Source organism: Pristis pectinata, chromosome 31, assembly GCF_009764475.1.
Source record: "Pristis pectinata isolate sPriPec2 chromosome 31, sPriPec2.1.pri, whole genome shotgun sequence".
Classification (NCBI taxonomy): Eukaryota; Metazoa; Chordata; class Chondrichthyes; order Rhinopristiformes; family Pristidae; genus Pristis; species Pristis pectinata.
In genome coordinates this window covers 13,989,140-14,016,576 of record NC_067435.1, presented here as the reverse complement: position 1 = coordinate 14,016,576, position 27,437 = coordinate 13,989,140, and the positions used below count along the sequence as shown (strand labels likewise).

The following is a 27,437-nucleotide window of genomic DNA, read 5'->3' as shown; positions in this document are numbered from 1 at the left end:
GAAATGGGCCTACTTGAGAGCATTCTCAAGACATCATATTTTGTTCACGTCATCAGATTTACATGTTTTGTTTTCGTTTCTTGACAATTCTCTCTGCAGCCTCTTAATACTTGAGGTCCTGGAAATATATAAATTTTTGGAAGAGTTCATGAGGAATATGACAATATTTAGAGGGTTGTGAGGAAGGTGTCAACATTTGGAGCTCTCACAATCCTGACAAAAGATATTTGTCTCTGTAGGTTATGCCCTGTTCTAGTCAGAAGAAGAGAAAAATAAATGAAACTGCAGTTCTATTAGCCCTCCTTGCAAACCAGGGAGCAGCAGTTCATATTTCTGCAGGTCAGCTGTGGATTTATTACTGAATTCTTATTTAAGAAAAACATTTGTATTGATGTTATGGTAACTCAATGCAATTTCTAAAGAATAGACTGTTCCATTCAGGCAAAGAAAAATTATTTAAATAAATTTGATTAATGATTCCAATCTAAAATTAAAATGTGTGTTAGTAAGTGTGAGAGCAAAACATAGACTGGCACTTGGCCTTGAGTATACCGTGATGTTACTAGCAATGTGTTACATGTCAGTTTTTTCTGCTACCTTTGGGGCACATGTTTTTACTGTTCTGACTCTTAATTAAAACTCTTAGCCATAGATGATCATTTTAAGCACATAACTTTGCTCCAGTATCCAACTGCATCCAATAGAAGCCAACACTAATTAGTCTCTATCACTTAATATCTGCAGAATATTTAATGTCTCTACCCAAGTAAATGGAAAACATCTCCCGATGAAACATCCATTAATTGTACAGACAATCAATATTCTACAGAGATTGTCAGCAGCCAGTCATGAAAGATTTCCAGATCTATTTTCAGTATAAGGCCTTTTAAAATGGATTTACTCTCAGACATGTGGTTATTCGACCAACTGTAATCCCATTTTAATTTAATCAGTTGCAAAATATATTTCTAAGGATGATATAGTTTACATTCCTCCATTAACATACAAAAAGAGCTGGCCAATCAAACCTGCTCCACTCCTATGCTTGCTAAACCACTACCATTCAACACCATAGGCTTATCACTTGCCACAGCCATGCAAGCCACTGGAGAGGCAAAAATAATGCAGGGCCAATAAAAGAAAGTCTGAGGAAATACTGTTTGGCATCCTCAGGCAATCAAAGTCAGATACATGGACCAGGCTGATGTTAATTATTAATCCACTTGGCTTCCATTATAATGCAGTTTATGCCCTCTGAAGATCACATCTTCTGAGAAGAAATGAGCACCCTCTTCACATCCAATCTGTTCCATTCTTGCATGGTTTAGGACTGTGTCTCCAATTACTTCTCACAAATGACCCTTCTCCAGTTATGTGCTTAGACAGTAAAGGCTTTTTGTTTAGCCTGCTTAGCTAGTGGAAAGAATGCAGCTGTGGGAACAAGATGGTAGTAGGACAAAATCTTGTATTCCTGGCGTTTGTGATAGTGATTCCCAGATTTTGCAGAATATGGAATCAATAGTCAGGAAATGATCTAAGTGTCAGGATATGATTACATAAGTTAGATCATGATGTATTTCCATACCAAAGTACACAGTTGATAGTCCTTGAGGCCCCGGTTACATTCATGTCATTTATCTCTGCACCGCACACAGGTTCAGTCATTCTCTTAGCAGATTGGCTCAGTCATCTAAACCCAGCTGTGTGTACATAATGTAAACAGGTTAGAGAAAAGTATATTGGCAGATACAATCACAAATCAAGGGAGTAGAATAATTGACCCCTATATATACTCATAACAGATGTGTGCAAAGATAAATAAAGACATTATAGACCACCTTAAACAGCTTACTTCAGTGCTGTGCACTGTTAGTGGAAACCCAGACCAAGTTATTGTGTACCATTGTGGCATCACTAGATTGGAAGCATTAATGGAAATCTGCAATAACTATTAGTCACTGTCAGTAACTGCTTTTTGCTAGTAAGAATAAGTTCCTTGGGCTAAATTAACAAACATCTCTTTCCTCTGTCATTCCTCAGTTATTAAAGAACACAATATTAATTGAAAGATATACTAACAAACCTTTTTGGGATCACCTGCTGTCTTAGTTTCTGCAGTAAACTACTTGATCTGCTTTTCTTCATGAAATTGAGACTGATGTTAAACAGGACAGCAACACAGACAACAGAAAAAGGGGGAATCCTGGGGCCTTCCAAAGCCCAGTGGAGTTCCCCGTTTCAGATTGGCTCAATGTGCAGTACATTTGCTTCTCAGTCAAGGAGGTTATGGGTTCAAGCCCCACTTCAGAGCACAAAAATCCAGGCTGATAGTCCAAAATAGTGCTGAGGGATGCTACACTCCCTGACGTGCTGTATTTTGGATAAAATGTTAAATCTAGACTCCTTCTCCCCTCTCAGTGGAACAAAAGAATCACCCGCAGCATACTGGTCAATATTTACCTTCTCAACAAACCAGATTAAAATTGCAACTAATGATAAACATCATTAACACCTAAGTAGATCTAACTTCACTGGTACCATCCTGTTCATTAATATGGTGAATGCCCTTTTTTAAAAACAATTCGGATTATTTTCCCAACATATTCAATAACAAGGTAGATTAATTAATGGGACAAATAAAAATAAATGGGTATGATCTAATAGATTGCAATGTGACCTAGGTTGGGAAAGGTGAAATGATGAGGATGAGTGCACATGTTAATAAAGAATGGGATAGAGGCAGTAGAGAGAAAGGATCTTAGCTCGAAAACTCAAGAAGCATCAGGTTAGGGGGAGCTAAGAAATTCAAAGAAAAATTGCTGAGATTATCTATATTTATGAGCTTATTGCATGCTTCTCTAATTTCCTGTTTGATTCTGTCCTCTACATCACCATCACTCTTTGGGGTCCTACAGACAGCTCCCCACCAATGGTTTCTTCCCCTTGGTATTGCTTAGCCCCACCCATACAGATTCCGCGTTATAATTTTCTGAGCTAATGTCCTTCCTCATCATCATATTGATTTTCTCTTTTACTAACAACCCCACCCCACCTTCTTTTTCTTTTTGCCTGTCCTTACTAAATATTGAACACCTCTGGATGTTCATTTCCCATCTTGGCCACCCTTGAGTCATGTCTCCCCAATAACATTATCACAACTATTTGTTTCTATTTTCTGTTAAATCATTTACCTTATTACCAAATGTACTGTGCATTAAAGGACAAAGCCTTTAGACTAGTCTTTTTTAACATTGTTAGCTCTCTTAGCTCTTTTTAGCACTATGGCCATTTTTGCCTATAGCCCTTGTTTGCTTCACTTTCTACTTTCGCCTCCTTCTTTTATTTTACTCCTTGTTTCTTTCTCCTTTGTCTCCTACTCAATTTCCTTTCCCCATGCCAGTCTAGTTTAAAGATTTGGATGAGGGAACTAAATATAGCATATCCAAGTTTGCAGATAACACAAAGCTTGGGAGAAATTGAGCTGTGTGAAGAATGCAGAAAGGCTCCAATGTGATATAGACAAATTGGATGATGTAAAACATGGATAAATGTAAGGTTATCCACTTTAGTTCTAAAAACAGAAAAACAGATTATCATCTGAATGGTCAGACTGGGAAGGAGAGGTGCCACAAGACCTGAGTGTCCCTGAACATCATTTTTTGAAAGCAAGCGTTCAAGTGCAGTAAGCAGTTAGGGAGGCAAATGGTATGTTAGCTTCCATTGCAAGAGGACTTGAGGAAAGGACCAAGCACATCTTTCTGTAGTTGTGAGACACCATTAGGAGTTTTGTGTTCAGTTTTGGTCTCTTTATTTGTGGAAGGATCTTCTTGCCATAGAAGGAGTGTTGTTAATGTTTACTTCATCGGGAGAGCAAAACTTATGTATGTGGAGCAAATGGGTTAATTGGACCTATAGTGACTAGAATTTGGAAGAATGAGGGGGCATCTCAGAGAAATCTATAACATTTTAACAGTAATGGAAAAGATGCATGGAGGATGTTCCCAATGGTGGAAAAAGCAAGTCCAGGATCGCAGCCTCAGAATAAGGGATATTCCATTTAGAACCAAGATCAGAATAGTTCCTATTGACTGGAAGGTGGTAAATGTAACCCCACTACTTAAGAAAGGAGGGAGAAGTACGATGAAGACCTTCAGACCAGTTAGCTAAATGACGGTTGTGGGGATAATGCTACAATCTATTATTAAGGAAATGAAACGGGGCACCAATGGAGGTGCTGTACTTGGACTTTTCAAAAGGCCTTTGATAAGATGCTGCACAGGAGGTTATAAAACAGAAGGGATTGGGGGTCATATAATGATGTTAATTGAGGATTAGTTAATGGATGGAAAATAGAACATAGATGTAAACAAATCATTTTTAGGTTGGAAGGTTGTGACTAGCAGGTTGCTGCAGGGATCAGTGCTGGAGCTGCAGTTGTTCACAATGTATATCAACGATTTGGACAAGGGGATCAAGCATAATATATCCAAGTTTGCTGATGAAAGTAGTCTGGGATACAGTATGAAAAGGATGTAGAGAGGTTCCAATGCAATATTGATGTGCTAATGAATGAGTGAGCATATGGCAGGTGCTATTCTGCCCACTACTGAACCCATACTTCTTGTACCTTCTTTGTTTTATTGTCACATCCCTACTATCTGTCAGGATATTAGGTAATCTTCTCTAGCATACACATCTCATGCTGTCTTCTTCAAGTTTTGGCTTTTTCTTGTCTCTCTATCTACAACATTCTAAAAAGTTCATATGAAATTACTTAGTCTTAAAATTTGCAGTCTTATTTGTACAAAAATATCTCATTGTTGATCATTAGGCCATGTGCTAATTTCTCTATCATCTTTCCTCAGCTTGCTAGCAGCACATCTTTTTAAAATCTGCTCTTTTCCAGTCAACTGTCTTTATTCCTGAATTCATTTTTATGTTTAGAATCTAAACCTTATCATTATTAAGACCTTCACTCCCAAGTCCCCCACCTGATGTATCTTTTCCACTTCTTTCTCTATTCTTGGAAAAAGAAACAATTTCACATTTGCTGTCTGTGTGCCTCTCTTCTTCCCGGTTTTCAGCCACACCACAACATTTCTCTTAGACCCTCCAGGAACTCATGTAATTACCTCATTGTTCCTGTTGCCTTTTCCTCAGGCAGCCAATTGCACAGTTGAGGATTAGTTAATAGCCTTAATTAGTTAATAATCCACTGTATGAGTATAAACAGCTGAAAGTGACATGCTTTCTTATTGCTAATTGTTCAGTTTACCCCATTTTTTACACCCAGCAATGAAGTCAGTTTCAACTGCATTCGATTCATTTAGGTATTGCACTGTGAGTTGCAAGCCAAAGCTCACTCTACCCTGACAACATGTTTCATGCATAAGTGTGCTTAACTGTTGTCACTTGAGATTTTTTTGTTTCTTCATATCTCTGTCTTCAAATTACTAATTGGGTGATGAATAGCAGAGTACTTCATTTTAATGTGAGGTCATTCTCTTTAGGAGCTGGATTGGGAAAATGCCTAGAATAGAAAGCCAAAGTTTCTATATCTACACGTTCTGTCCAATTTTCCTCTCCAGAATGAGGGCCCTTGGCCAACAGAGGTTGCTCAGCTGAGCTGAAGGAGGAATAGGCATTTGTTTGAATCTATAGTGAGATGTTTTAATGCCACGATGTGAATTTTCTTCGAGTTACTTCCTGACGTGTTAGTATGCTGTCAGCATTCAAGGGGATAATAATAATCCTACCCTTCAAACAGAAAATGGACAAGCTGGGACACCTGTTCTAGAACCCAGGCTATTTTACAATGTAGGGAAGGGGCTAGGGTGGAGAGGTGTGTGTAGGGAGAAGATTCAACCTACTCATTTATTGTGGTAAAATTACCTATGAGTTCCCATTGAAATTTCTGTCAGGAACTTAGAAAATGCTTCAAGTTGGTTGCGAAACAGTTATTAGTCAACACAATGGACATATGCACATGTGATTTGTTTATATAATACACCTCTGCTTGCCATTTTAATGCAGGTTCCAATCACAAAGTAATTAGGCATCAGGATATGTGGTGAAATAGCTGAGGAGGCATGATTTCTTGGGTCATCAGCTTTAGCCTGTCAATGCGACAAAGGAAGGGTCAAATAAGAGAGAGTTCTTTCACTGAGGAAAAAGCCCCTTTGCTGGCTAATTTGGCAGTATAACACGCAGCACTGGACATAGTTCAATGGGTCAGGTTCTATTCCTGGTTTGTGTTAAGTTCTTGATTTTGCTGATTTTCCCAGTGCCCTGAGAAAGTGAAGGAGAAATCAACTAGGGTTCCTATTCCTAATTGTTGCCCAGAATTTCCTGTTGGGATTTTGTATAGTTTTGAGAGGATCAGAGGTAACTCCCACGGACTCTGGGTTCATAGATAAAACAATGGCCCTTGAAGTACTGGATAGTCTTACTCTCCTCAGGTAGCCTGAGAAGGCACCAGTCCCATGTCTTTCAGAAAGGAAGGCAACATTGAAACAAAAAAAATAAGAGAAACAAAGCATGAGAAATAAAAAATATCCAGAATTCATGGGTTAATAGCTATGTCGTGAACAAACTGTTTTGACAGTTTCCTTCTGGGTTGAACAGGTGTTGTAGCTTTAATCCACATTGGAAGAAATCTCCCTCCCTGCTGGTCAGACTGCAGTAAAGCAGGCCCCATACTCGACCTGACAGATTGTTCATATATAAAGGGCAGTGTCATGGCTGGTTATTGATGTAACAATTCTCTGAAGTGGCAATGTTAGTGGAATCTGGTTCCACTTGTAAATCACACTGCCCAAATTATTGAAAACTTAGAGATGGGTGAGAGCGCAGAGCTCAATGAACTGAAGTGCATTTGCAAGCTTTAACTGCACTGAGGAGATGGGGTATAGTAACTCACATTGAGAGGGCTTCTGTCACGAGTAGTGTGAAGAGAGATTAGACTGGAACTGTATGCTTTTGAGTTTAAACAAGATGAACTCATTGAAATGTACAAAATTCTTACACAGCTTGACAGGGTAGATGCAGGCATGATGTATCCCCTGGTTGGGGTGTCTGAAACCAGGAGTCACAATCTCAAAATAAGGGGTTAGTCCTTAAGGACAGAAATAAGAAATTTCTTCAACTAGAGGATAGTGTATCTTTGAAATTCTCTGGCCAAGAGGCCTGTGGAGGCTCAGTCACTGAGTATACTCAAAGTAAAAGGTTGATAGATTTTTCGATGACAGGAGAGTCAAGGAGTTTGGGGTTAGTCCAGGAAAGTGGAGTTGAGCCATGACCTTATTGCATGACAAAGCAGATATGAGTGATGAAAGGGCCATCTCTTGTTTCTATTTCTTAAATTCTTGCAATAACAAAATCATCTTCCTTTACTGAGGATGACACTGGAAATAGGTGTAAAATGAACAGGGTGGGAGATGGAATGTCAATGGTATAAAAAAGGTAGGAACATTGGCAAAGGACAAATGAGATGGAAAAGAGCAGGGAGAGGATTAGGAGTGGGGAGGGACATCTTAACAATGGGGCATGAGATAGTATAGTAAGGGGGAGAGGAAAGAAGTGAATCATCAAGGCAAATTGCTTTGGTGCTAATGGAGATTTATTGAAATGTTTAATAATTATTTTATTCTTAATAATTTGTATTTTCAGTTTCTGACACAGGAGCACAGAAAGAAAATGTGTGTTGTAGCACAGGCATTTGGTTGCAGTTTAGATTCTAAAGATGTTTAGATACCTGGTGTAAGTGTTGGTGAATTTGAGGGGTTTCCATATCAGTCATATTCTTTGAGTATATACTGCTGCATTCCATGTTAATCAAACATTGTGCTCATTCTTCTCATGTCATTACATACTAATGTTGCCAAACATTTGACACTGCTCAAGTGTGGATGGTTGGGATTGGTGGAAGGTGGAAATTTCACCCATCTTGATCTCACAGCAGATGGTCAAGTGAGATGGAGTGTGGGCTGGACAATCAGCAGCACCAGGTTTCACCCATTGTGCCGAACCCACACCAGCAAAGACCAGTGCAGTAGCCTCACCAGGACAAGGTGCAGCCATACAGCTTCATGCCATCACTTATTTCCATTCAGTGTATGGCTGTACCAAATGCATCCAGCATTTAGTGGATAATCACATTACTTTACAAACTTCCAAAGACAATTTCTCTCACCTGAACTCACCTATCCCCTGCCTGCGTGTACTCCTACCCCTCCCCCCACCTTCCTATTCTGGCTTCTGCCCTCTTCCTCTCCAGTCCTGATGAAGGGTCTCGGCCTGAAACGTCGACTGTTTATTTCCCTCCATAGATGCTGCCTGACCTGTTGAGTTCCTCCAGCACTTTTTGTGTATTTTTCTATCAGTAGAACATGCCTCTATCTTTTTCATACTTCTTGTGCTCAAGGCACCAGTTTTTTGTGATGTTTCATTTCATAATTCTTTTCCCAGAATATTGCTCGTACTGCTTTATCAACTGTTTACCATTTCTAAATATTGTGGCAAGTTTTAGAAGAAAACGCTGTTGTAATTAAGTTTTATGGAAGTAAACCGATTTGCTTGCATCCCTTAAAGGCTTCAAATATCAATGAGATGCTCAGAGATTTATATCCAGTGTTAGACATTAGATAATAGATGTATGATCTGCTTCAGAACTCTACCTGACGGATTGGTCAAGTGAAGTGAATGTTATCCTGCAGTGATGTTAACAACTCTCTTGCGTCCTCTCAGGCTCTAGCCAACCATACAGTCAGACAGAGGGGAGACCAATTCTGCTCCGTGCAATTCCTAGGAGATTCTTTGCTTTCTCCATACTTTTCTTTCTGTAGTTGCTATGGTTACATTACTTGAGGCAGTGTAAAAATTGTCTTGTTGTTTGTTTCTTCTCTTGAATCAATGAAAATTTCTGGCGCGGTGTATGATTCCTCAAAGACAGCCAACATTAGAGACCAACAATTCAGCTCTCCCCACCATTCATGTCCTGAATGTTAACGAGAGATCTGTTTACTGGTGGCTATCCTGAATGAAACCATTCTCCATTTACACCACACCCCTGCAGAGAATATTTGCATTGATTGATAACAAAGAAAGATAATAAATTCAAATAATGATTTGCATCTAGTCACCTCCTCTGAGCAAGACCCAGTTCTCTCAGCATATCTATGTTTGCTGTGTGAATTCTGTTGAAAATCAAATGCAAGCTCCCAAATGATTCTGATGTTTACTTACTTGCCCTGGCAGTAGATCTGTTTATTGGCTGGAAGAGTAATCTGATCCCATGGGGCTTGTTCAGAATCAGAAGGAGCAGGTGCAGGGCATGGAGCATTTCAACAGATGATGGGGAGAGGTGAGGAAAACATTTCAAATATTGGAAATCTTAAAACTGTAACATGCTATTGTACTCACCATTCTGTCAGCCTACTTAAATTGCATTTTCAAAACTCTTTGCTGCTTCATTAGTTCATTTTACATCCACTGAGACAGATAAACAGGCTACCAGAAACGCAGGCTGAGTAACTGGTCTGTGTCAAGATCATCCAACTCAGCCAGTAGATGGTGGCAGTGCCAAAACCGGGCTCAGTGAGGAGGGAAAAACAAGCAGCGTGTCTACTTCTAACACGTACTTGAGGACTTTGCTGAGAATGCTTCCTATACCTCCCCACCGCCACCTCACAAAACAGACTGGTAAAGTATCTCAAAGCACAATGAAGTTCTATGCCAGCTTCTTTTTATTGTTGTTTATCTCCTTAAATCCTACTTCTGTGTCACCTTTCTCTTCACCTCCAACATGTGCATGACCTCTTTGTCACTGAAACCTGAGACCATTCATTCTCTGCCACTGCGGCTTTTTCCCTATCTATTTAGAATTTTTTTTTAGAATTTTATTTACAGCGTGGTAACAGGCCCTTCCGGCCCAACGAGTCCGCGCCGCCCATTTTAAACCCAAATTAACCTACCCGTACGTCTTTGGAATGTGGGAGGAAACCGGACCACCCGGAGGAAACCCACGCAGACACAGGGAGAACGTACAAACTCCTTACAGTCAGTGACGGGAATCGAACCCCGATCGCTGGCGCTGTAATAGCGTCGTGCTAACCGCTACGCTACCGTCGTATGAAACCAAACCACCACCCCGCTCCACAGAATCTGCATTCATCTTATTTGTGACACAGACATTTTGATTCCTTGTCCCTATTTCCACTAAACTGCTGACCACCCAATGTCCATTCCTGCCACCCTGTACGAGATAACATGTAAATGATTTCTTCTGCTGAGGTGCTGACTCCTAGGTTTCAAAACTACTGTCTTCTCCTCAATAAAGAACTACCCTTTGTCACTACATACCCCCATTTCCTACCCTGTCCGAGCTCTGGAATATGTTGTTACTTCTCAGATCTGTGCTCACCTTATCCTCTACAGGTGGTTTGAACAGATTGTTATCCAAGCAGCTCTAATACAATTTACAGCCTGCCTGACCATAACACATTGTTGCTCCACATTCTCTGAGAGCATATCATTATTCTCCAGTAGTGCAGCTCCACTGTTATCCACAGTAGGTCAGCCCTTGCATGGTTCCAATCCCACTCAGCTGAACATGCTCACAGTCTCCTTGGAAAGGGCTGTTTATCTCAACCCCATCCACTTCCTTCTAATAGTACTTCAATGATCAGCCATGACTACTTACAGTTTACCTTCAGAAAGATAATAGCCATGGATTTTGTCTTCCACCAAGATTCTGAGTCTATTCTCTTCTCTGGCAACTGTATCAATCTGAACCAGAGTGTCCATGATCTCAGCATCATTATTAACCCCGTGTTGACCCCAGATCTTCCTCATCAAAACAACCATTTGATTTCCATCACCTGTGTCTGTCTCAGTCCATCTACAAATAAATCCCTCAATGTTCGTTAACTTCAATTGCTGACAGCCTCAAATGCACCTGTACCCACAGCTGCAGATGTCAGATCAGTCTTCTGGAGAGTGAACGTGCGGAAAGCATCTGGACTGGATGGAGTCCCCAGCCGTGTCCTTAGATCTTGCACAGATCAGCTGGCAGGGGTATTTGCAGACATTTTTAACCTCTCCCTACATCAGTCTGAGGTTCCCACCTACTTTAAGAAGACCATTATTATCCTGGTACCAGAGAAAAGTAAGGTAACGTCTCTTAATGACTATCACCCAGTGGCTCTGACATCCGCCATCATGAAGTGCTTCAAGTGGCTGGTTATGGCACACATCAACTCCAGCCTCCCAGGCAGCCTCAACCCACTGCAATTCGCCTACCTCCGAAACAGGTCCATGGCAGACACCATCTCCCTGGCCCTACACTCATCTCTGGAGCATCAAGATAGTAAAGACACCTACATCAGTCTACTATTTATTGACTACAGCTCTGCCTTTTATACCATAATTCTAAGCAAACTCATCTCCAAACTCCTAGACCTGGGACTCAACACCTCCCTTTGCAACTGAATTCTTGACTTCCTGACCAACAGACTGCGATCAGTAAGGACAGGTACCAACACCTTCACCACGAATATCCTCAACACTGTTGCCCCACAAGGCTGCATCCTCAGCCCCCTACTTTACTCCCGATACACTCATGACTGTGTGGCTATATTCTGCTCTAAATCCATCTATAAGTTTGCAGATGACACCACCGTAGTGGGCTGAATCTCAAATAACGATGAGTCGGAGTACCGGAAGGAGATGGAGAGCCTAGTGCCATGGTGTCATGACAACAACCTTTCCCTCAATGTCAGCAAAACAAAAAAGCTGGTCATTGACTTCAGGAAGAGGGGATTCAGTGCACATGCTCCTGTTTGGAGCATGTGCATCGCTCCCCCATGACCAAGAAAGCACACCAGTGCCTCTACTTCCTCAGGAGGCTAATGAAATTTGACATGTCCCTCTTGACCCTCACCAATTGTTATTCATGCACCATAGAAAATATCCTATCCAGATGTATCACTGCTTGTATAGCAGCTGCTCTGCCCAAGACCCCAAGAAAATGCAGAGAGTTGTAAACACATCATTACCATTATGACACAACTCCCAAGCCCCAATCATCTGTCATCCCTTTCTCACTGACCTTAATGGTTCCTGAGATGTCCCTGAATAACAAGTTTTCTTCCTTCATATGGAAATCCTCCATTTCCTTCCTATCTGGCCAATGTCATTTCTTCTCTATTTCCCATTGACTCCAATCTTTTATGAGTTCCTCCTTTGCTTCCATCGGTGGATGTGATTTCTTCAACTTAAACAATGAAAACAACAAACTTAGAATAAATCCCAGCGTTCTTCATAGAGCATTAGCAAACAAAACCTAACATTGAGCCACATAAGCATGTAAGGGGAGATGATAAAAGCTTGATAATATTGGTGGTTTTAGTGAGCAGCTGAAAGGCAGAAAATGAGGTAGAAAAGTACAGAGGGAGGGATTTCCAGATTGTAAGGCCTTGACTGTAGAAGGCAAGGGAGCCAAGGGTAGAGCAATTAAAGTTCTGAATGGTCAAGAGGCCAAAATTGGAGGACAGCAGAGATCCTGAAGGTTTACGGGTCTGGAGAAGATTACAAAGAAAGGGAGGGGCAAGACCTTGGAAGTGTATGAAAGCAAGGATGCAAATGTAATTTAAGCAGGAGCCAATGCCAGTCATTCAATACAGTATGAAAGGCAAATTAGACTTAGACAACACAGTTTGGAATACAGACGGTAGAATGTGAGAAAAACATTGGAATAGTGAAGTCTTTGGATAATAAAGGCATGGACAAGGATTTCAGCAGGATATGAGCTGAAGCAAGGGGAGAAATGAGCAATGATACTGAGATAGAAGTAGGTGCTCTCAGTGACAGCACAGATATGTGGTCCAAGCTCAGCTTGGGGCCAGCACCAAGGCTGTGAATGATCTGGTTCAGTCACAGATAGTTGCCATGGAGAGGGATAGAGTCAGTGTCTGGGAACTTTTGTAACAGGGACCAAAGACTTCCTTGGCTACACCCCCAGGAGCTCCATTTCTCCCATGTGAAAAACACACTCTTAGATAGTATTTGGTTTGGGTAGCCATCAATTTTTTTCTGATTTTCCACGTTAGCTGTAATTTCTAGGTCTTGCTGATGCTGCAAAATGTAGTCATGAAAAGGTTTAAGTGCTGAGCAACTCCAGCTGATTAAGCTGCGGAAAGGTAGATGAAACACTGATGGGTGAGAAGCAATTTTGTACTGCCCTTCACACAGAAGGAAAGAGCATCTTTGGTGAGTTTATTTCTATGCTTTCATATCAACAGAATGAGAATTTTGCTGTGTAAGTCGCAGGTGAAATGGCTTAGCAACTAACAATTTAACCATTTTGTTAAAGTGTCTGCTAATCAATATGTTACCAGCAGGCAAAAGAATTTTGCATAAATATGAAACTGTTTATTGCTAATTTATCAATGTGTGACTTCAGAGCAAAATTAAGAAATTTGAACATGCAGTGTTAATTCTATAAAGGCTCCACATGGCACCTTAACCCATCCTTTTCTTTGGTTCAGAGAAGACCTGTTAAGTAATTCTGATTTACACATTTTTATTTCAGATTTCTGGCCTTTTCTTTCTGTCTCAGCCTCTCCAGTGAAAATAGAACATTTGGAATTTATGGAAGGTGGGGACTGCCAATAAGGATGATCTACCCACTGTGTATAGATACCAAAATGTAGTTAAAAGTTTGTAAATCATGGGTATTAGGGTGGGTGAAGTGAGGAGTATGGCAAAGGTACACATGACTCATTAGCAATAGACTGGATATGCAAATTTGAGCAGAGCTGAGGCAAATGTGATGTTGTACAGCCAGCGAGAGTGTTAGAGTCAACGGCAAAGATGTCGAGTTTTTTAATATAAATAAAAGGTGATGACTTTGGTGTTCTTGATGCATATCTGATTTGGTAACCCTGTTCTTTCTCTACATTTGCTGCCTAACCTACTGAATATTTCCAGAATTTTCTGTTTTTATTTCAGATTTCTGGCATCTGCAGATTTTTGCTTTTCAGTATTCATGATGTTCAAATGAGGTCATGACTTCGTTTAGAAAGACTAAACAGAGGGAACTGTTAGTGTTAGTAGATGGTTCAAGGACCTGGTTGATCAGATTTAAAGACAAAAGGGATGGGAGGAAATAGTTGTTTACTCAAAGAGTAGTTATAACCTGGAAGTCATTGCGTACAAGGGTGGAACTAGAGTCAGTTAGGCCTTTCATGAAGGAATTGGATAGATACTTGAAAAAATATGATTAACAGAGCTATGGGGAAAGATCAAGGAAATGGGATTGACAGGATTGCACTGCTAGGAGCTGGCACAGACTTGATGGGCCAAGTGGCTTCCTATACCCTGACTCTATGAATCTGTTTTACCATCATATCCCTTATAATGAGTGATGCCTTCAACTGTATATGTTATGTTGTAACCAAGGGGTAATATATAAAGAGGGGAATAATACACCTTGGGAGACTGAAAGTGTTCCAACGGAACCCAGAAGAGGAGCTGTAAGCAGCAGTGGGAATTGCAGGAGAGAAAGTACTTTGGGTGGAGCAATGAGCTGGAGCAGAAGGGATCAGGCAGAGAATGGGGTGGAAACAAAAAAAAACTGAAATCTGAAATAAAATCAGAACATGCTGCAAATACTTAGCAGGCCAGGCATCATCCTGGAAAGAGAAACAGTTAATTTTTCAATTCGCAGATCCTTTGTCAAGATAATAAAGGGTATTTGATCTGAAATGTTATCCCTGTTTCCCTTTCCACAGATGCAGCCTGACCTGTTGAGTGTCTCCAGCTTTTCTGATCTTAAATTAGGTGAAAATGAGATGATTCACCACGTCAGGCATTGTAGAGAGGTCAAAGGGGGATAAAACACCATGGTCATAGACACAGAGGATATTGCTGGAAGCTAAGTAGCGACTCGATGGTGTACATTAGACAACTTGGAGCATGTGAATAAAGATTGGTGTGGGATGAAGTCATTCCATTGGGAGGTGATGCCAAGTTTAGATGGCAAAGAAAGTTAGACATGGGTAGTTGTTGGAAGAAGTGGATGTAAAGAGGATACTTCCTTTAGGTACTAGGGCACTGCAAAAGAACTCTCATCATCCCAGTCACGTGTACAAAACAGTAACTTTTACCTTTTGTTTTTACTTTCAGGAGGTGTCTTTAATGCCAGGCATAACTGGCTGAGGGTGAAATTGATGGGCAGTAGCAGGGTACAAGGGAGCAGAACCTTGATGTAGTTGAGACCTGGACAAGCACATCTTGCAGCTCACTGAATTCATCAGCGAACTGGCCACATCTTACACGGTAACAACTCCGCTCCTGTCGGTAGACTTGGCCAAGCTTGCCACGCAATGAAGAAGAGCACCAGTGTCCTGGCAGTGAATGCAGAAGATGTAAGTATTTCAAATGCTAAGCAGTGAATTGTATTCCATACAGTAAATGGATTCTGATCTGAGCTGTACTCTGACATGCAATGGTTCTCTATTTAAAAGCAGATTTTTTCCATTCAAATTTTCTCCTTTCTCACCAGGGGACAGAGTTATCTTCACCCAGTGAGAGGAGGAAACTACATTTCCCTAGGCTGCCTCTCTGCCTGTCCATTGGCGGGATGAGAGGTGAATATATATCAGTCCTCATGGCTGCCCCTCTGTCGGGAATAGTAGAGAAGGAAACAGTGGGACCTTTGATTGTCCCTCTCTCTCTCCCAGGGGTGAGAATGTGAGGTTGAAGGCAATAGGTTTTAATATCTAATCCAGTTTCAATTCATGACATGTAACTTGCATAATATGTGTCTTGAATGAAGGCACATCTAAGGCCAATTCTTCTCCCATCAGCTGAGCAAATGTAAAATCAGTGACAAGAATTTGCACTGAGTTTTCCAACCACGGTCCAGGGACATTCAGGACAAATATGGGCTTGCTACTGCTGTGCGGTATCTTTCATTGTCAGATCAACTTTAAACCCCACCTTCTATCTGTTATTAAAGTTATACCCCTTCCTAAGCACTTATGCTGCTGAAACATTCTTAAGCAAATCCACAATCTCATCATCCTCATGTGGGAAGAGGAGGATATACTGGTGGACGTCAGAGATGCCATAATCATGACCATTTCAGGAAAGGAGAAAAGTCTGACTCTGACAAATGTAAAGGGATATCTCTGCTATCTGCCACAGAGAAATTCATCGCCAGGGTCATCTTCGACCTCCTCTTTCCAGAGGCCAAAATTAAAGTGTGGATTCTGTCCATCTAAAGGCGCAGTGGACATGATCTTCACCATGCGACAATTCCAAGAAAAGTGCAGGGAGCAGCAGCAGCGAGTATACATGGCTTTCTTCAATCTCACCAAAACCTTACACTTCATCACTCTGGAGAGAAATAGAACATCCTTCTCAAATTTGGCTGCCCATGGTAATTCATCTCCATCTTATGCTTGCTTCACGACGACATGCAAGCCATGATACTAGCCAACAGATCTACAACAGAACCAATATCAGTCAAGACTAGTATAAAACAAGGCTGCTTCATTGTCCCACAACTTTTCGGTCTTTCTAGCTGCAGTGTTGCAACTCAACATACTTCCCTTGGGAGTGGAGCTAATCTTCAAAACTAATGGGAAACCTACGACAAGTACACTTCAAGGGAGAGAATTCCAGAGCTTACAGCCTTGGTAACTGAAGACATGGCCACTGGTGGCGGAGCAATTAAGTTTGAGGATGCTTGATGCCAGAATTTAAAACACAGATTTCATAAAGGGCTATATGTTACAGGGGTAGTGAAAAGAGAGACCACGGAGGGATTGAAAACCAGGGTTGATCTCTTACCTTCCAATCTTGATAAATTCCAGTTTTCCAAAACTGCTGTCCATACCAAATGCACAGCAAATCCCATCAGCCCATCATACCAATCTCAAACAAGACTAGTCTGTGTTAATGTGATCAAAACTGTTCTTCTTATCTCAGATCCACCATAATCATACTGAATGGTGGAGCAGGCCTGCTCTTGCTCCTGTTTCTTTGTGGAGATCTTCTGCTGTCCTGAGATTGATGGGCACCTGTCCTTGGGCCACACTATGTCTTCCACTGGGAGTCCGGCTCCCAATACATGGTTGTGATGTAGTGCAGCATGAGGGCTGCCTTAGCTCCCCAGACCTTTTGACATTTTTTGACATTTACAAACATTCAAAGTCACTTAGGACCTGTTAAAGAAGAAACATTAAAAATAAAATTATTAAATTAAAATTAAAAATAAAAGACTAAAATATACACATGTACTCTTAAAATAATTTAAACTGACAATTAAATCAAATAAAAACTCTAGTTATCTTTTGGCAGCCAATTTCTTCCATTCATTTTAATGGGATCCCTGTGATTTCACCAGGCAGATTTCCCAGTCTGAGATGTGTGGGACTTGGCCCTGTCCCTTTGGACTCTACAGGGAATTCATTGGTACAGTGCTGTCTCCAATGGAAGGTTATGCTTCAGCCTATGCTTGGAATAGTCCGATTATGGATGTATCAGCTGGCAGATCCAGGCAGCTTTTGGTGGAAGATTTGTCTTCTTGTGCTCTGAAGATCTCTTTGGTCTTGCTATGCCCATCACTCCAGCTCTACGCCTCCCCATCGACATTATATTCATCAGACTTTCACCTTTCTATCCCCCTCCATTTCTATGCCCTATCATTATTGACAGACTTAACATTCTTTTAAACTCTTACCAAACCCTTCTGGCTCTCCTTCAAAATCTCATTTCTGTCTGAGTTTTTGGTGACACTCTGAACTACAGTTCACTTACTGCCTGATTTCCTGGACACTTTTGACAAAGATACAATGCGAATTATTTGTTAGAAAGCGTTGTACACCATGCACAAGTACTGGATAGGATTCATTATCAGACGATGAACAATCAGAACTATAGAGCAAGAACACCCTCTGCTGAAGGGAGAGCTGAAATGCAGTGGCTTTGATTTGGAGGTCTGTTACCAAATGTGTAAAGGGAACTCAAGCATTAACCTAAATTGGAATGAATACATTTATAGATTGCATGTTTGAAAAAATAGCAAACCTTAGCTTTATTAGTGTACAGCATACCTGGATCATTGAAAATCTCATTAGTTTTGCATTTGTGAGGGAGACATGGCCTGTTAGATATGGTTGGTTCTGCACTTACTGTGTTTTTTTTCCATGGACTGCAAAGGCAGTTCTGGTTTGTCTTTTGAAGGGATGCTCATCATTTCTGCTCCTCATGACAGTGTGTGGCTATATTTTGAATCAAACGATGTTCCTAGAATCTTGATTTATGCATAACATGCAATGATGCATTCATCAAAATCTGAAGCTTAAAGTTATTCAGCCCTTTGAGTCGAGGCTGGTTGATAAAAGAGTTATCCAGCCTAATCCCAACTCCCCACCCTCCACCCAGCTCATAATCCATAACCTTATAAATTACCATGCTCATCCAGGAATTTTTTAACTGTGGAGAGAGTTCCAGCCTCCATCACCCTTCAAGGCAGTGAATTCCAGACTTAGTTCTGCTTGGGTGAAATACTTCTCTTCTAATCCTCTTATTCCTCTTAAATAAAAACAGAAAATGCTGAAAGCACTCAGCAGGTCAGGTACCATCTAATCCTATCTACCAAAGGAAATAGATCCTTCTATTTGCTTAAGTAAAATAAACATCATAGTTGAATCATAGAATTCTTATGACACAGATGAGGCCATTTAGTCCATGCTGATAGTGATGTGGAGTCCACTGCACACTTTTAAATATATTGGCATTGCTTAATAACCTTGCTTAGAGCAAATGATTGGAAGGAAGCCCAGGCTCTTTCACCTCCTTCTACTTTGTGCCTTGCAGCTTAACAGTGCCGCCAACACAAAGTGATATAGTTATTACTGAGTTCCTCCAGCAGTTTGCTTTTTTTTGCTCCAGATTCCAGCACCTGTAGTCTCTCTTGTGTCTCCATAATTATTATTTCTGTTGTTTTATTTTTTATTTGCATCCTGCATATGTTATTTCTTCTTTAACCCCAACCTGTGGTTTGTCAAAGTGAGGCCTTTTGCAGCATCCCCTTAATTCACTGCAGAGGGGCCAGCAGGATTGTCTTTCCTGCATTTTAGTGCATTTTTGGAAGACCGTGGACTAAGTGTCAAGCACTGGTCCTATGCTGTTCCAAATTCAAATGCTTTTCCCCAGAAATTTGCATCCTAATGGGAATAATGAATATGCAACTCTCTCCCAGAGTGGTCTTTAGCACCACATTGCCTTCTCCCCAGAGGTAGTTCTCCCCACTGGGTGAGGGTGCAGGCAATGTGGAGAGGTTAAAATGCTCAGCTCCCTCCAAGTGTCTCTTCCCCAAGGATAAATCTGATTAGTTATTGGGAGGGGGAGGGGGTCGGGAGTGGTTGAATAATCAGCTCCCTTGAAGAGAAACCTGGGCTAGCACACTATCCTTCCCATGGAAAGGACTGGTTGAGGAGAAACTGTAAAATACTAGAATAAAGCTCCCTTAAGGCTGCTGATTTCTAACATCTTTTTGTGCTCAGCAGGTGAAGAATTTGATGTGAGTGATTCACGATAAATAGAGTACCCCATTAAAATCATTCCATAACACACTCGTGGCCACTCTATTCATACAAAGTCTACAGCTCATACTTGCCACCTCTCTCCCAAGGGATCTGATAACTTAGTGGACTAGCAAATCTGTGGCATATGTTTGAATCCCACCATAGTATCCAGGAATTGAAATTCAATTAATTAAATAGAACTGGAATGGAAAGCTATTATCAGTAATGGTGACCATGAAACTATTGGATTATTGTTCACGTATTGTTCATCGAGTTCACTAATAGCCTTAAGGGAAGGATATCTGTCAACACCAACAGCAATATGATCGGTACTTAACTGCATCCTACACAGTTGAAGGGCAGTCCGCAAGGGTGACTCTGAACTTCCAGTTGTCTGTCATTTTAATTCTTTGTTCCATTTCCATTCTGACTGGTCTGTCTGTGACCTTCTGCTTAGAACCAGTGAAGCCCAATGTAAGGTGGAGGAATAGCTCTTCATCTTCCAACTCTTCAGGTTGTAGACGTAATATGGAATTCAAAAATTTTAGATGACTTTCTCTTCCTTTTTGTATCAAAACTGGCCAGTTCTGAAGCAAGGTTATCCATTTGTATTATTAACTCAGTTTTTCTGTCTCAGCAGACACTGCCTGATCAGCTGGACATTTCTAGAATTCCCCTTTTGGTTTCGGGTTTCAGCATCCCATTTCACAGCTTTATCATGCTCCCTTGTTTGTTTTCTATCTCACTAACGGCCCTCATTTATCTATTAACCAGATGATTCTGTAAACTGGGCAATCCAGGCCTCAGCCTATCAGAGATATTTCTTTGCCTTCTATAACCGTCCCCTAACCTCTGCAACTTAATACTAACGTGTATACTCTCTTTCATACACTAGAGCAGCAGGCCCTTTGGCCCACCATGTCCATGCTGCCTATTAAAAAAATATTTTGATCCCATTTTTTATTCTCTTCATCAACTACCCCCAGATTCTACCATTCACCGACACTCTAGGGGAAATTTACAGTGTCCTACCAACCTGCACATCTTTGGGAGGTTGGAGGAAACTGGAGCACCCAGTGATGGCCACATGGTCACAGGGAGAACATGCAAGCTCTTCAAAGACAGCACCTGAATTGAACCTGGGTGTCTGACATCGTGAGGCAGTGGCTCTTCTAACTGCGTCACTGAGCCGTCATTAAAGCTTAAACAATTCTTGGCAACTGTTCTAATGAGGTTCTTGCAAACAAGTAGTAATAGTTCTGATGAAGTGTCCACAGTGTAAAGTCCTGTTTCACTTTCCAAAAATACTACCTGTCCTGCTGAACGTTTCCAGCATTTTCTGTTGTTTTTACAGTTGAAGGGCAAGTAGGAATAGACAATAAATTTAGGCTTCCGTAATGATGCACATATTATGGGAATAAATTAAAGAATCTTCCTGTTTTAATTGCTAAAGATTGCAACCACATTTACATTGTTTAAACTTTGTGAAAAAAGAGAGATTGTCTTTTCTTCTTGGGCAATTCCTTCTGCTTGAAGATGACTTACTGCCACCCCTGTTCTGTGGATTCTGAGGAGACTAATGAAGCTAATGTAGGAATATAGACTTTTCCACAGATGGAGGCAGGAGGAGGCTGTGGTGTGTGTAGTTTAAAAGATTATGCACTTATTAATGTTTATGCAGGGATTTTGTGTGATGGTCTCTAGATACTCAATCTCATCTCAAATGTTTCTTTTCCAGAATTTCCAGCAGTCAAAGAGGATGTTGCATATTTTCATACAGAACTTAAATACATCCTTGAATCATTTCCTTTGTCCACCTGGTAATCTCTTCCCATCAAAAAGCTTGAGATAGAGTGTGTGTTGCAGAACTTTGGTGTCATAGAAACAGGCCTGTTGGCCCACTGCATCCACATCAACCATCAAGCACCCATCTATACTAATCTCGTTTTACTTCTCGCATCTCCATCAACTCTGCTCCATCCCCAATTTTCCTGCCATCCACCTACACCACGACCAATTTACAGTAGCCAATTAACCTACCAACCAGCATGTCTGTGGCATATGCAAAGAAACCAGAGCACCCAGGGAAACCTATGTGGTCACAGGGACAATGTGCACCTCCACACTGACCAGCCCAACCTAACCAATTGAGTGCTGGCGGTATTGGCGTGGGAGAGGATGCTGACATTATTTACCACATCATCCAATGAATTTGGAGGATTTTCTGGAGACAGCGTTGGTGGTATCTTTCCAGTGGCTTGAGAGCCTGTGACACCTTGTTTATATTAAGTCTTATAAGTGGTACTGACCCCACCTACCATTTGGATACTTTGTGGATAGCACATGGCAGGCATTGTGAAACTTTTATGATCTCAGAATTACCAATAGCACCATTGGGCTAGGGAAGGAAATAAAATAAGACATGGTTCACAGTCTGTGCGTGTGTATGTGTGTGTGTGTGTCTGTCTGTCTGTTTGTATGGGAGAGAAAGAAAGAGAGAGAGTTGATTTGTGTACATGTGTCATGGGTATCACTCATTGGATGAAAACAATAAGGCTTCAGCTCAAGCGACCAATCCGATAACTCTCATTGTTGGGGCTCACACATGAAGAATGGCCATTTGGGAAAATGGAATTTAGAAATCAAGATCAAAAACTGTATTTCAAAAACTGTATCAAAAACTGTATCATAGAATTTCTCTATATTCCTGTAATAGTGATTCAGAATAACAACATCTGTTCCATAATATCTGGAAATTGCTGATGTAATCACCTCATTGAATAGTATTGGAGATGCATCTTCCCAAAATAATTTGTCCAAATTATCAGGAAAAAGATAAACTTTGCAAGCTCACTAATTATGTTGACCACCTACAGCAGTAATTATTGGAGCAAAAAACTGCAGATGCTGGAAATCAGAAACAAAAGCAAAAAGTACTGAGAGTGCTTTGCAGATCAAACAGGGTAAATGGGGAGAGAAACAAGAGTTGATGTTTCAAGTCAAGAAACCTTAATCAGAACTGAAAAATGAGAAAGCTAAGTAATTAACCTTTTAATCTTTGCTGAAGAGTGGGGAGCAGATGAGGAGATGAATCATCAAGTGACCCTGCTCAGCACAAACCCTGGGCATTCATTGAACCTGTTGCTCACAAGTGGGATTATAGACTACTTCCTTGCAGGGAGGGAGCTGTAGTATTCATCACCATCAGACAGCAGGTTGACCTGCTGTGCTTCCTTTAAGCCTTCAGCAACCAAGCATGTTGATGTGAATACTCTAAATGGTCATGCGGACATCTTGCTGTTCAATAACCACTGCCATTTTCTTGCAGATGTGGCACCCTGTGTGGTCAGCAGAAAGCAGCAGCACAATGCTTAAGCTGTTTCTTGGCCACAAGGACTGGGGCCCTCAGCACTGGGAGGAGGAGGAGAAGGAGGCCTTGGTCCTCTGTCAAAGGCAGGTGATTTGCAAGCTGTCATCCACCTTCAGCCAAGAAACATTTTGGGCAGTTCTTGCCACAGTGCACCACCACCACTGTTATGGGTCAGGCCAGCCAATTTATTAAGATCCAACTCTTTGGATACTGGGAGATTGTTCTTCCTCAGGCTCTCTAATCCATGTTAAAATGTTTCATCAAATGGTCGATTTGCCCCTTTATCTCCAGCCTCCTCTTACAAAAGACTCACATGCTATCTTGAGTTTCTAAGCCCAGTAGTTTTATTTCTTTTAAAGAGCAGAAGCAGTCACTAAGGATATTGCTTAAGTGCAGTGGCAAATGTCCAATATTGTCCCTTTTGGTGTCTTTGAGCAAGGAAGCATCTTTATGGTTATGCATTTGAAATGGAACAAAATGAAATGGATGAGTTGGCTGGAATTCTGCTGCCTGAAGTAATGTGAATAAGCAGCTGGTAAAGAATCAGAGCCACCTTTAATTCATTCATGACTTCAGCATTACATTCTTTCTGAGGTCTAATCACTTTACCAAATTGTTCAAAAGTTGGACTGAATTTTGTTAGCAGTGCTGTTTCTCTGTAAGGTGTGGCATGCATTGCCAACAATAACTTATTTGTGCTTGTGACTCTAAGCACACCACTGAAGCATTGTTGGTGGTACTGTCAGAGTTGAATTGGGCCTTTTGGCCCAACTTGTCCATACCAACTGTGATGCCTATCGACATTAATCCCATTTCCCTGCATTAGGCCCGTGTCCTTCTACTCTTTTCCTATTCTACTTGTCCAAATGCCTATTAAATGTTGCAGTTATATCAGCCTCCACCACTTCCTCTGGCAGCTCATTCTATATAATTACCACCCTCTGTGTGGATAAACTTGCCCCTCAGATCTTTAAATTTCTTCCATTTTACCTTAAACCTATGCCCTCTAGTTTCAGACTCCCCTACCCTGGGAAAAAGACTGTCTACCCTATCTATGCCTGTCATGATTTTATAAACCTCCATAACGTCATGTCTCAGGGAGAATAAACCTAGCATATCCAACCTCTCCTTACCTCTGCTTTCATTGCACTACACTCACATCCTTCCTGTAGTGTGGAGACTAGAAGTGTACACAGTACTCCAACTGTGGCCTAACCAGTGTTTTGTACAGCTGCAACACACCCCAACTCTAATACTGCCTTTAAGAACATCCTTGGCCTCTGTCAATGTCGAATTGGGGGGATAGGTGTAGCTGACTTCCATATTTCAAACAACAACATGAAAACATGGTGTGGCAGAGTGTCACAGCTTATAGAGCTTCTACCTCACAGTTCCAGCAATCCAGTTCAATGCTGAACTTCAGCGTTGTCATTGTGGAGTTTATATGTTCTCCCTCTGATTGCATGGATTTGCTCCAGGTGCTGCAGTTTCCTCCCACATCTCAAAGATATACAGGTTGGTAGGTTAGTTGGCTATTATAAATTGGTCCTTGTGTGTGGGTGAGTGGATGTGAGGAGAGTTGATGCAAATGTGGGGAGAGTAAAATGGAATTGGTATAGGATTAGTAAGATTAGTGTAGGCAGATTATATATGTATATATAAATATATGCAGATAATAGAAAGATGTAAAAGCAACAGGGTTGTTGTAGTGGGTGACTTTAATTTCCCCAATATTAACTGGGACTTTCTTTGTGCCAGAGGTTTAGATGGGGCAGATTTATTAGGTGCATCCAGGAGGGTTTCTTGAAACTATACAGAGACTCCAACCAGGGAAAGGGCCATTCTAGAGCTTGTAATGGGGAATGAGCCTGGCAAGGTGATCAGAGTTTCCGTGAGGGAGCATTTTGGGAACAGTGATCATAACGCCATAAGTTTTAAGATAGTTATGGATAAGGATAAGACTGGATTTCAGGGGCAAGTGCTAAATTGGGAGAATGCTAATTACAACAGCATCAGACAGGAGCTGGGAGAGTAGATTGGGAGCAGCTGTTATCGGCTAAATTCACAACTGACATGTGGCAATCATTTAAAGGCCAGCTGGTCAGAATTCAGGACCAACATGTTCCTGTGAGCAAGAAAAACAAGTATGGCAAGATTTGGGAACCTTAGATGATGAGAGATGTTGCAGATTTAGTCAAAAAGGAAAAGGAAGCATATGTAAGATTTAGGAAGCTGAAATCGGACACGGTCCTTAATGAATATAAAGGAAGCAGGAAAGAACTTAAATGGGGAATCAGGAGGGCAAGAAAGGGCCATGAACAGTACTCGGTGAGGAGGATTAATGAGAATCCCAAGACATTTACACATATATTAAGAAGCAGGAAGGTAGCTAGGGAGAGGGTAGGACAAAGCAGAGAATTTATTCTTGGAGCCAAAGGAAGTGGGTGAGGTATTAATGAGTACTTCACATCGGTATTCACCAAGGAGAAGGACATGAAGATAGTGAGATCAGGAAGGGGTATGCTGATATTCTAGGGCATGTTGATATCAAGAAAGAGGAGATGTTGGGTCTCTTGAAGAACATTAAGGTGGATGTCCCCTGGGCCTGATGTGATCTAGTCCAGGTTATTGAGCGAGACAAGAGAGGAGATTACTGGGGCCTCAACAGAGACCTTTGTATCCTCTTTAGCCACAAGCAAATCCCAGAGGACTGGAGAAGAGGCAATGTTGTTCCTTTGTTTAAGAAACGCAACAGGGACAAACCAGGAAATTATAGGCTGGTGGTAGGGAAATTATTGGAGAAGATTCTTAGGGATAGGATTTACTCACATCTGGAAAAGCATGGACTTATTAGGGATAGTCAGCATGGTTTTGTGTGAGGAGGTCATGTCTTTACAAACTTGATTGAGTTTTCTGAGGGGGTGATGAAGATGATTGATGAGGGTAGGGCAGTGGATGTTGTATACATGGATTTTAGTAAAGCTTTCAACAAGGTCCCTTGTGGTAGGCTGGTCCAGAAGATAAAGGCATATGGGGTCCATGGAGACTTGGTAGATTGGATTCAAAATTATCTTGACTATAGGGGACAGAGTCTAGTGATGGAGGGGTGTTACTCAGACTGGAGGTTTGTGACCAGTGGTGTTATGTAAGAATCAGTACTGGGACTTTTTATTTGTTTATATATAAAGTATTTGAATGAAAATTCAGGTGGGCTGATTAGTAACTTTGCAGACAACATCAACATTGGTGGAGTTGTGGGATAGTGAGAATGGTCAAATGATACAGCAGGATATAGATAATTTGGAAATATGGTCAGAGAAATGGCAGACAAATGTGAGGTGTTGCTTTTGGGAGGTTAAATGTAAGAGGGAAGTATACAGTAAATGACAAGACCCCGTGAGCATTGATGTACAGAGGGATCTTGGGGTTCAAGCCCATAGCTCCCTGAAAGTGGCAACACAAGTAGGCATAAAGAAGGAGTACAGCATACTTGCTTTCATCTGTCAGAGCACTGAGTATGAAGGTTGGCAAATCATGTTGCAGCTGTATAAAACTTTGATTAGGTCGCATTTGGGGTATTGTGTGCAGTTCTGGTCGCCTCATTACAAGAAAGATATGGAAGCTTTGGAGAAGTTGTAGAAGAGGTTCACCAGGATGTTGCATGGATTAGAGAGTATTAGCTATAAGGAGAGGTTAGACAAATTTGGACTGTTTTCTCTGGAGCATTGGAGGCTGAGGGGTGACCTGATAGAGGTCTATAAAATTATGACAGGCAGAGATAGGGTAGATAGTCAGAGTCCTTTTCCCAAGGCGGAAATATCAAATACTAGAAGGCATAGCTTTAAGGTAAGAGGGGGAAGTTTTAAAGGATTGCAAGGCAAGTTTTTTTTCCACAGAGAGTGCTAGGTGTCTTGGTGCCTAGAACACACTGCCGGGAAGGTGGTGGAAGCAGATACAAAAGCAACATTTGAGAGGCATTTGGACAGGCACATGAATAGACAGGGAACTGAGGGATATAGACCTGTGCAGGGAGACGGAATAAAGTCATCAAGATGGGTTTATTGTCATATGAACAAGTACAGTGAGGCACAGGTACAAGGAAAAAATTGTTTGCAGCAGTATTACAGGCATGTAGATTCAAACACAGAACATAAATTATACAAGATAGTGAAGAAAAAGACTGTGCAATACAAGACAATAGAGCAAAAAAATACAATCAGAAACAAGTCCATGGCAGTGCAAGAGGTGGTCCGTAGTGTTCTGTTGCTGAGGTAGGATTAGGGTTGTGCAGGTCAATCCAAGAACCTGATGTTTAGGAAAGTAAGTGTTCTTGAACTTGTTGGTGTGGAACTTAAGGCTTCTATACATCCTGACTGACGATAGCAGCGAGAAGAGGGCAGGGCCCAGATGGTGGGGATCCTTGATTATAGATGCTGCCCTCTTGAAGCAGTGCCTTGTGTAGATGTTGTCAG

At 41.2% G+C, this 27,437-nt stretch overlaps 1 protein-coding gene across 3 annotated transcripts in view; it reads left to right on the top strand.

The window, feature by feature from the left end:
• Positions 1 to 27,437, top strand: part of pde4a (phosphodiesterase 4A, cAMP-specific) — a 282,023-nt gene that overhangs the window by 14,590 nt on the left and 239,996 nt on the right. For 2 of the 3 annotated variants that reach the window (XM_052042270.1, XM_052042267.1), the window contains exon 2: positions 15,184 to 15,425. In XM_052042270.1, coding sequence (XP_051898230.1) covers positions 15,384 to 15,425 — 42 coding nt within the window. In that variant the 5' untranslated portion in view covers positions 15,184 to 15,383. Of the gene's footprint in view, positions 1 to 9,255; positions 9,362 to 15,183; positions 15,426 to 27,437 lie in introns of all 3 variants that reach the window. The other variant, XM_052042268.1, reaches the window with a different exon arrangement.